General features: G+C 38.0%; 1 protein-coding gene across 1 annotated transcript; it reads left to right on the top strand.

The window, feature by feature from the left end:
- Positions 1-1,339: 1,339 nt before the first annotated feature.
- Positions 1,340-7,823, top strand: LOC149835617 (uncharacterized). The gene is made up of 2 exons (XM_090010592.1): positions 1,340-1,525; positions 7,118-7,823. The coding sequence occupies exons 1-2, from the start codon at positions 1,462-1,464 to the stop codon at positions 7,300-7,302; spliced, it is 249 nt and encodes an 82-aa protein (XP_089866718.1). The 5' UTR covers positions 1,340-1,461; the 3' UTR covers positions 7,303-7,823.
- Positions 7,824-10,967: the final 3,144 nt, after the last annotated feature.

Genomic DNA, 10,967 nt, shown 5'->3' with positions numbered 1-10,967 from the left:
TTTCAATGAATTATTGAAAATAATTCGAATTTTGATAACTATGCCAGCAAGTTGTAAGGCTTCGTCAGTTTTGGGTTGGATCTGCTTCGAACCTGATCCAGTAACCATCGTTAGCTGGGGAGAGACCTAGCTAGATTGCTGAAATACATCTGGAAGCAGGTCAGGTTCAGCACAAATTCGGTCCGGTCTATTCTAATCCAGGGTCGTAATGGGATCAACAAATGTGGTTGGATCCGGGTCAGAATTGAACCTGGCCCATCCTGCTTTAGCTTTTCCACTTGAGAGTTGGTGGTTTTACTTGTTTTCAGTGGACCCGGTACCATAGGACGTCATATACTAACATAAGCGGAAGAAGGTCCAGAACCACACTGTGAAACTCGAGTTTGATCCGTACCCAGATTCGTCCTTTAAAGTTGGATCAGATGAGGGTCAACCATAATCCCGATATCCGACCCGTTCTGGTCCCTTCTGGTTAGCTGATCAATGACGCAGCTGCGGTCTTTGCAAAGGCAAAGGATAAATCCCCATCCGCCGTTTATTTTTTGAAAATTTTTATTAAAAAAAAAAGACTCTCGTTTCGGTCGCCACTTTCCTCCTTGACTCCTTTGGCAATGACTAAGTTTATCAACAGTGGGCCCCGCAACTGACCGTTTGAGACTTTAGAGATACGTGGAGTGTTGTGGCCACTTCAACCGCTCCCCGAGGCGACGATGGGGTCACCTCCGCACAGAGTAACAGATCCAATCACGGATGGACACGTCAAGAAAAAACGTCAATGTTCATGATGACCAATTGCTCGTTTGGGATCTGGCCATTGGAGTTAAAGACGAGGCGTTGGAGTGGGAAAGTACCAAATTCATTTATATTTGTGAATTCCATACTTCCTACCACCACCGTCTTTGTAGTAGGCCAACGATTACAAGCTTACAGGAGACGAAAGGAGGCATATCACCACGTGGTAGAAGTATCGATCAGATCAAAGAGTGTCTGCAGACCGCGAAGAGCGGCAACGTGGTGGGCTGCAAGTGGTTGTTTCTTTACACGTGTCAAAGATCTGGCTGGGGAGCAGAGAGTCTGACGGTCTGATTAAGGGTAGCAGAGGGATGTTGGGGGTTCGGGTTCGGGTTCGTATATTCGACGGACCGAATACCGGTTTAACTTTAGACCGTGTGAGAAAGTGGGGAGGGGGGCGAGAAGGGAAGCCGGCTGGCACGAGTAAACGTACACGTGCGAGGCCCGGTTGGTGGTGGGTCTTCTTCCTCCTCCCCTTTTGAAGTTTGTCTCTTCTTACTTCTCAGCGTCGGCCGAAAGTACGCAGTCTCTCTCTCTCTCTCTCTCTGTTTTCGAGTGAAAAAATTCCGATCAAAGCTGGCCGTGTTCCGGTCCATAATTTCGCGAATATTCGCGACTCGGCGGATACGGGTTCGCCGGAGGAACGGAGAGATCGATTGGTGGCAGAAGATGATGTTTCCGGTGCGGAGGGTCTGGTTGGCGGTCACCGCGCGGGTGCGAACCAGAAGAAACGGTCAGTTTTCTTTCTTTCTTTCGATTTCCTCTTCCCCCTCATTTCTTCGTCGTATGTTATGACACGGATGCTTTGCGAGAAATTCACATACCTTGAGACCCAGACAAAATCGCGAGAAGTTCAATATCTCGTTTATTATGAACATATCGCGATATTTTTTTTGCTCTCTTATATTTTGACATGTTTTTTTCGTCATTTTTTTCTTATGTTTGAAGTATAAATTGCAATCCAAGCAGGGTGGTATATTATTAATGTTTTTTTTAAAGAAAATAATTAGTATATTATTAATGTTATTTATAACTGTTGGAAGGATCGATCTATTGATTGCCTTTACGGTTTTTCAATTAGAAGAGTTTTCTTTTAGAATAATTTAGATTATAATCGTCTCCTAGTAATTTCCTTTGGAAGAACTGATTGTTGGTGTAAAGAAAAATCGGCAAAATAATGTTAGACAAATATGCAAGGCTTGATAGGAGAAGAAATATTAGGCGAAATTCTTCCTACAAAATTTCTTTTAATTTTCCTATAATTAGATTTTTTTTTTTAAATTTTGATTAGGTGGGTGTAGTGCAGTAATAAATAATAAATATCAGTAATACTTTAAGCCTATCACAATTTTATTATGATATATTCAGAAAAAATTGCAAGGATTATAAATTTACATTTATTTTTGAAATATTATGAATTTATGATAAATTCATATTGTTTTTAATTTTTAAAATTCTATTTTTTTGAATGTTCCTACATACTTTAGAATATTTTAAATATAACAAACGTTTTATTTTTTCCTAGATTTTCCCAAGCAAAAAAAAAACAATTTATGATTTTTTCCTTGCCGAGAAAATCGCAATGTGATGATTGTGGTTGGCGTGATAGAAGTAGAGCTCAGGAAGAAGGATTGCTTATGGGTACGGTTGATTGTGTTTCACTGTGCGCGTGCGAGATGCTGTTCATCCATCTTGAGATTTTGGCGGTCCAGATCCATTGAATCATGCACTAGAGACCTATGCACATGGCGTGCAAGCGGTCTATCTCTGGTTCGACGGTCGGAATTGTGGGCTCAGCCAAGATACATTGGCTTCTAGCTCATGATATGGTTTCTCTTTAAGTGTAGGATAAGTCCTAGCATTGAGGGCTAATTTTGGTGTTAAGAAAGGTCAACAGTCAACTTTGCCCTTTATGGGGTCTCATGCGTGCCTTGTGATCCAGCAGGGTTTGGACTTTAATGTACACGTGAGGGTGCAAAGTGTTTTTTTGAAAGAGAGGGTGCAAAGTGTTTTTTTCAAGCACGAAGCTTGCTTAAATCAATCAATGGCCAAGTTGTAAAGCGGACGGTCAAAATTAATAGCATCATCCTGTCACGATCCATCCGGACCATCCATTTTCCTCCCCCTTGGCCATAAATGATCTTGCAGGTATTACGGCATTGGATGGATCGGATTCAGGATGAAGGTTTTGCAAAATTTAGTTGTTCCCATTTCTATCGGATTCGACTTTCCAATGTATTTAGTGTTGGATCTTGGATCCAGCTATTGGGTTTCACACATGAAATCCATAAATTAAAGTGAGGTATTGAATCAAAGGATGAATCCAAGTATTGGATATGAAATATGGATCTAAGTATATTGAATCTAGAGTAGTGATTTAAGAATCCAATGACCCACTTAAGCAGTGAGCCATTGAGTTATGAACCATTAAGATAGTCGTAGACTCCATATGAATTCTCTGCATGTTTAATAATCCAATGAAACAGTTATGGCTGGGTAACAACTATCTAGGAGAGGATAAGTAAACCCAAACTCTGTCTCTGCAAATAGAGAACTCAATAATTGCATTGAAGAAACCTCCTCTAAAGCATGCCATTAATCACAACCCAATTTTCTTCTCCTCTATCACCTATAGCTCGCCTTCACTGGGCACATTATGGTCCAAAATCCAACAGTGATATTAGAGCTCGGTTTTGGTGTGCACAAAAAATCAATGTATCGTCGATCAATGATCGCCAAAAAAACCCAAGAACTGTCGGTCGACAATGCTGCCCTGTAAATATTGGCATTAGATGATAGATTTGAGTATAACCTCAGAAGGGCTTATCAATCGGATGACCATGTCCAACAGATAGCGCTACCAGTGTGAGGCAGTGGAAATGAAAAAAAGAAGAAGACCCCCCCCCCCCCCCTTGGGGGGGGCATCACTACCGTCATCAGTGCTGTAGTTGACACTCTGACACCGTTGTTAGCGTCCAGTGGTTATGCCGGTGTCAGGGTCAAAGGAAACAAGAAAATTTGTTACTGATGTAAAAAAAAATAAAAAAGATTGTATTCTTTTTTTTTCTTTTGGTTTGATTACTATTATGCCCTTACTCTTTTTTGGATTATTTATCTTGTGCCTTCTATTTTTACAAAACAAAGATCTCTGTTTTTTGAATAATTTCATAAACATGTCGACTATCTGAATATTATCCAAGACAAGGCTGTTGTGTCCTATTTTTTAAAAACAACCTTAAATTTTTTTGAAATTATAATAAACCACCTGGTTTTTTCTGTTTAACTCAAAAACTTTTTAAAAAATTATTTTAATGTTTTAAATTGTTGTTTTTATCTAGAATTACCTTCTGACTTTTCTAATTTTGCAGAAAAGTGCTTCTGGTTAGCGGAATACCACCCAGAGCTTTATCCAGACAGGTTTGAATTTGAATTGGGTCAAGTTGTTCAAGTAGTTTCTTCTAAACTTGGCTTGATCCAGTAAAATTTTTTTAACCTAGTTTTGATTTGTTTTGCATCTCTACCTTGATATGAGAGAGAAATTTTTAACATGCATATATTTTTAGATCTTGAAATATTATTTTTGTATATTATTTTTTTGATATGCTTTATATTTTGTTCATATTCAGGTCCTATTACATATGGATATGGATTTGGTATGACTTTGTATTTTTTCATTTTTTATGAATTAAGTTTAATTGGACTAAGATCTATTAAATCTAATATTTGGATCAAGATTGGATCTGATCATTATTATATCAGATATTTGGATCTAGTTAGGTGACATAGACCTTGGTTTGATCTAGTAAAATATTTTGGATTTGGTTAAACCTAAATAATTTGGATAGATCTAGTTGAATTAGTTTTGATCCCGACAATGTTATTGGATCTTGTTGAACTAAAATGAGTCTAAATATATCCAGTTAATAAGTTTTTGAATCCAAGAAATATTATTGAGCATACTTGAACTATTAAATGGGTCATTTATGAGTATTTTTTTAAGGTTATTTGAATATTGAGCAAATAGCTCAACATGAATCAAGTATTGAGATCTAGTTTATAATAGGTTTTAACTCAAAGCTCATAGTATGATATGAACTCAATTATGGTTTGATAGTTCCTTAATTGGGTCCTCTTATTGAACAAATCTAATATTAGATCTAGATAAGTATAATGCCCGAATATGAGATATTGATCTAGAATTGATTCAAGTTTTATATTGGATCCAGATAAGTATATTGCCCGGATAAGAGATATGGATTTAGATTTGATCAAAGTTTTGTGATGAATGCAAAAAAGTATAATGCACAGATATGTGGTATGAATCTATATTTGATTCAAAGTTTATGATGGATCTGGATAGTAATAAGCCAGATATTTGATCTGATAATGTATTTTGTATGATTTCTGGTTTGACTAGGATAGATCTAGATAAATATAATGATGGATTTCTGATGTGGATTCATTTGCATTTGGAACATATATTTATAAATATGGATTTGTATTTTGGTCAAATCCTATGTGATGCATGATTTTATTTAAATTTGTATGGAGATCCATTTTAATATGGATTGTATTGGACTTGATTGATAACATCTCAAGTTGGATTTAGATATTAACTATGGTTTGTGAATGCATGAAAGAGTATTTTTCATGTTTTAGAAGCTATTGCATGAAATGCAACATGGTGTTAGTGAGTCATATTTATGATTATTTGGATCTAGATATACTGATTCAAGATGATTAGGTGATAGTTAAGCTGATGTGAATTTAAACATGTTGTATATGCTGATGATGCACATGAATAGTTGAAGTATGGACTATAGTGAAAGTTTAAAAAGTGAGAGTATTTGCTTATATTATAATGTCTTATGATATGGTCATGGAAGAGCTATAAGAACCCCATGACTATGTGAGACCTACATTATAATGTATTCGCCTTTTTTTAGAATTATGGACTGCATGGTTGAGTATAATGAATGGTGAATATTGAAAATAAATTATTGCACATTAAGAGTTATGATAAAAATTATAACATGATGAAAAAACTTATATAGTTATGTGAAATAAGTGCATGAAAAAACTAACCTAGTTTGTACATAACCTCATGATAGAGATATATCATGAATAAGAAATCCAGCTAGTGTATATAAAAACCTCATGATGTCATGACTAAATCCATACTATATGTGAAAAAATATCATGGTTCATGTGATGATGCAAAAAACTACATGATTGTAAGAAATAACCCATAACATGTGTGAAAATTATCATATTGAAAATGAAAAAAATATCCATATAACTATGAGAAAAATAATTCATAGCATATGTGAAAAACCTCTTACTTGATAATGATGAAGAAAATTCACATGATTTTGCGAGAAATAACCCATAACAAGTGCATGTTTTATCTTGAAGTGCTATATGTGATGCATGATGCATCGATTGTGATATAATATTTGTGTTCGCCCCATATGGTCAAGTGAGAGATGTTGGATTTTGATATTGATCCAGTGTGACCATTGGGTTTCACACATGAAACCCATAAGGCAAAGTGAATTTAAGTATTGGATCTAAAATATGGATCTAAGTATTGAATCTAAAGTAATGAGTCATTGAGTTATGAACCATTGAGATAGTAGTAGGCCCCACATCATATTGGATTCTCAATATGTTTGAAAATTGAATGGGATGGTTATGAATGAGAGCTGTCTACCTATGGGAGGATAAGTAAACTGAACCCCGACCTCTACAAAAAAGAACTCGATAATTGCATTGAGAAAATCTCTCCTGATGCAGGCCGTTAATCACAACCCAATTTTCTTTTCCTCTATCACCTAGAGCTCACCCTCACTATACACACTACAGTCCGAAATCCAATATTTAGTTGTTCATGATCTAAACCATTTGCATCACCTCGTTTGAATGCTTCACATATGCTGGTTTGGAGAGCAGATCCTGTCACACGCTGGGTGAGATTAGCAATCTCACCCTGCGTTTACAACCATAAACCCCGTGCCTCTGTAGGTCCCACTTGTATTGAGCTACAGTACAGAGAGGTCGGGTCTGTAGTTGTAAACGCTGATCTCACCCAGATAGGAACGGGAAAACCACCCAAGAGGGGTGTGAACCTGGGCTCACCCCTTGACCGCAGGGAGCCATCGGCTTCGGCTTAATCAGGAAGAGATTTTGTCGGGTTTTATTGCCGATATTTTTTACTTCAAGTGCAACTCACTTAGCACTTGTTAACATTCAAACTTGGACCCTTTGCCTAATTTATTTTGAAAAAAAGGAAAAGTTGATCTGTTATTTTTTGTCCCATGGACAGGGACAGGGCTTCTAAAGCTTCGGAACGATGTGCAAACGTGTGGATACGAAGACATTCAAGTGATGTGGGAGATGCTGAACAGATTCGAAACCGAGACCTCTCACTCATCCAAAAGCAAAACTCCTATACGAACGATTGTTCCTTTGGCCCAACCGAACCTCGCTGAGCCGTGCCAAGCTCTTTAGTTGAACGCACTTTGTATTCTTGGGCTTCTGAAATGAGCTCCATCTCCATGTGAGCTCAGTCCAAGGACAATAAAGCACTCAATTAAAAAGTGATGATCTTGGCCTTCTTTTCTTTTCTTTTCTCCCCTTGATGCCATACTTGGTAGCTTGATTATGGGAATAGTTTTGTAAAGTACCAAAAATAATAATACCAAGGTCAATATCATCATCCTTTAGGACTGAGTAGGGGAATAGTTTTGCCCAAGTTTCAGTTTCTATGGGATCCCTTATTCGAAAGTATTGTTTAATGAGTTGGGTCAATTTTTGAAATGAGGAAGGGCAAGCTTCTATGTTAATAAATGTGCAAATATGCACATGCCCTACTTGATGTGGGGGCATATGGATGTACAGTGGCCCCAGTGTTTTAGGAAGTTGAGTAATAAAGTATGAAAATTGCCAGTCGACTGCATGTATCCAAAAGATCCATATGGATTCCTTCTTGATCCAAGCTGTATCTAAGACATTGTGCATCTCATAATGGTAGAAGTGATTATGTATATTTGTTGTGCATGGACCTTCGATCCGGATTGGTTTACTGGTGTGAGGGGATCCAGGGGTCTCTTAACAGATCCCTTATGTGCCCCAGCTCATGTGGTACGCTGGGGCACATATCTTGATAAGGGATCTGTTAAGAGATCCCTGGATCCCCTCTGTTTCCTGTAGAGGTGGCTGTCAATTTAATGCATTTGAGCTCAATTTGTTAACCTAATAATGCAAGCTCAAACACTAAGCGTAGTGGGGTGGGGGGGCTTGGCTGCTAAACGGGCAGTCATGGTTTGATTCTCATGGGTGTTGCCCTTCTGCCCAAGCCAATGTGTATCATAGGCCACAGGGGCAGGGGTCCTATCCTCGGAGTTTTACACTGCCGGCACAACGACCGTAGGTATGGCAGGATGATCCATCGCCACCAGGTCTTCGACAGGAATCCAATTGTTAAAACCATTGAGTTCTCACCTACCCACTAGGGGTACACCCAGCTTTCACCTTGCAGCAAGGGACGCTCCCCATGGGCCTTGCCCCTAGCCATGAAGGTGGAGCTCATGTGAGCATACATTGCATGTTTCTTTACTTAATAGACCTTTTGCTTCCCATATAAATTTAAAGGTTGTAAGTTTTTATTTTTATATTACTCTTTCGATTATACTAATTGTGATTTCTAGCATCTTTTGCATTTGGTCTTGTCTAAGCCGTAAACGGGCTACTGAGCTCATCAATCAGGCCTAATTTTCTATGTCGTCTTGTGTAGAATGCTATTTTGTTGTTGTAGTTGTATTCAATAACGCATCTTGGAATGGTTGATTTAATTAAAACCGTCCTATTGAAACCATATAGAATCTAAACTTGAAATTAAGCTTTGAAGCTGATATAATAAAGCCTGTGAACCAAACTAAACTAGTCTCGAGCTTGGCTAGACATGCTTGAACTCGAGATCTCCTAGCAGACCAAGCCTGAAGGACCGAAAACTTGAATCACCGTTTCTCGTTTGTATCCCACGTAAGACTAACTTCTTTACAAGTTATGCCAAACATTATTTGACAAAAAATCATTAGTAGGAAAAACTGGGGATGTAAATGGTTCAGGTTAGGGTTGGATATTGAATCAAATATAAGTCCACTTTGCTGTGTTTGGGATAGGGATGACAATGAACCGGGGCAGGGGCGGGGGACAGGGTCTCCACCCTCGCCCCGTATCAAGATTAGAACCTCCATCCCCGTACGGGGATGGATTTTAACCTCCACCCCCGCCTTCATCCCCGTTTCATGTCCTCCATCCCCGGTTCAAACGGGGATGAGGCAGGGCGGGGCCCCATTTCCCCGTAGTCTATTGCCATTCTTTAGAAGGACCGGGGATGGGATGGGATGGGACGGGGCGGGGCGGGGAAAAGTGTAAGTCCATCCCTGAACGGGGATGGATTTTAACCTTCATCCCCGCCTCCATCCCCATTTCATACCCTTCATCCCCGGTCCAAACGGGGTGAGGCGGGGTGGGGCCCCGCTTTCCCCTAGTCCACTGCCAAGGAGGGTGTCAGAGTAGATGAGATTGTGTCAAAGACAATTATTTGAGTTAGACTACAAAAAAACAAATTGAAGGATGTTTGGGAGAAGGAATGCATAGAATGGTGAAATTTGGCTAGGATTCAAGAGGTTACAAATCCTCACTTTTACCCTCTTTCAACTCCTTTTACAGTGAAGAGGTATTTACAACTCCTTACCATGAAGGGATTCCGGTAAGTAGTTCCTGAAAGACATTCACCTCTCTCTTTCTTGTGTTAGTCATTTAATATTCATTTGGATCTAGGTAACCCAAATCCCAGACATTGGATTTGGATCAGAAGCAATATTGACTCCATAACATTGATGCATCCTGTTTGAATTTGGAGTCATATCTAGACCTAGAATCTCTATATAAAATTCATATTTTTGTTGAATATCAATCGGATTTTTTTTGTCAAAATCTAACTGAATGAACTCATATTCAATTGGATATTTGACCCGTATCTAAATTCTTTGACAATCAGATAGTTTTTTATCAAATCTAACACATTCATATTCAATTGGATATCTGACTCATATCTAAATTCTTTGGCAATCAGATTTTTTTTTTGTCAAATCTAACTGAATGGACTCATATTCAATTGGATATCTGACCCATATCTAAATTATTTGCATTCTTAATGATAAGGTAAAAAATGAATTTGATTTTTTCAAATCTTTGATCCAAACCTAAGCTTTGTTTCTGATATCGATTTAGATGTTTGAAATCAGATATATGGTTGGATTCATATCTAAACAAATTTATCAATAGTTTGTAGATGCAGGTGTTTGGGCCATTATTATTAGGAAGCTTGTAGTTGATACTTGAGTGGGCCTAACAAATTAGATAGTTGATTAAAATGATAAGAATTCCTGTTTTATTTTTTTAAGGCAATTATCCTTTTATTTTTTAGTTATTTTACTTTTATTAAAACTAAATGCATTAATTGTTAGGTAAAACTTAATAGCTTTAAAAATATGCCTATTTTTTTTGTTCATGAGATTCAATCCAATTGCAATAATTCATATTTATGTAAATTTGTTTTTCACACAATAATGATTTAAATATTAATTGTTTGTCAAAAAAATTTAAATGTCAATTATGCAATTAAACATGATATATCTTTTTTCTACGTTACGGGCAAAACCCATGCTTGGCTCGAACTCAGCTCATGTGCAAACCTAACCTTGACACCACATCGTATGCTTTTTTAAAAAGATAAAAGAAAAGGAAGAAAGGATGAGTTCCGGCGAACCCTAAGTCCCTAACCTTTACTGGCATGTCATGATGAAGCTCATGTCATCCACGGTCATTGGGGTTAGCGTCGTCAGAGACCCGTGAGTTGTGGGGATCGATTCCGCTCATTCTGGATCTGTTGCAGCAACGAATACCATGTTTGGGAATCCGATAAATCCGTGAAAAGTACAATCTTTGGGGCTCCCGCGGTGCAACAAATTCATGAAAATTATAATTCCTCCATCACATTTTCTCTGAACGATTTCTGTACCGGATCTGGAAATGAAGACAAACTGAGAGAATCATGATCTTGTACGGATGGAAGTCGATACTTGTCTGGGATCTTGTTTTCTTTT

The sequence above is a fragment of the Nuphar pumila genome, chromosome 6 (genome assembly GCF_984573655.1).
Source record: "Nuphar pumila chromosome 6, dmNupPumi1.hap1.1, whole genome shotgun sequence".
NCBI classification, from domain to species: domain Eukaryota; kingdom Viridiplantae; phylum Streptophyta; class Magnoliopsida; order Nymphaeales; family Nymphaeaceae; genus Nuphar; species Nuphar pumila.
The sequence above is the reverse complement of the archived record's forward strand: the minus strand, read 5'-3'. Positions and strand labels throughout refer to the sequence as shown.

What these genes read in the sequence shown, in the direction of transcription:
- LOC149835617 (XM_090010592.1), top strand. Translation starts at nt 1,462, where the DNA reads ATGATGTTTCCGGTGCGGAGGGTCTGGTTGGCGGTCACCGCGCGGGTG. An exon ending in GGTGCGAACCAGAAGAAACG is followed by an intron (nt 1,526 to 7,117) that starts GTCAGTTTTCTT and finishes TCCCATGGACAG; the next exon opens with GGACAGGGCTTCTAAAGCTT.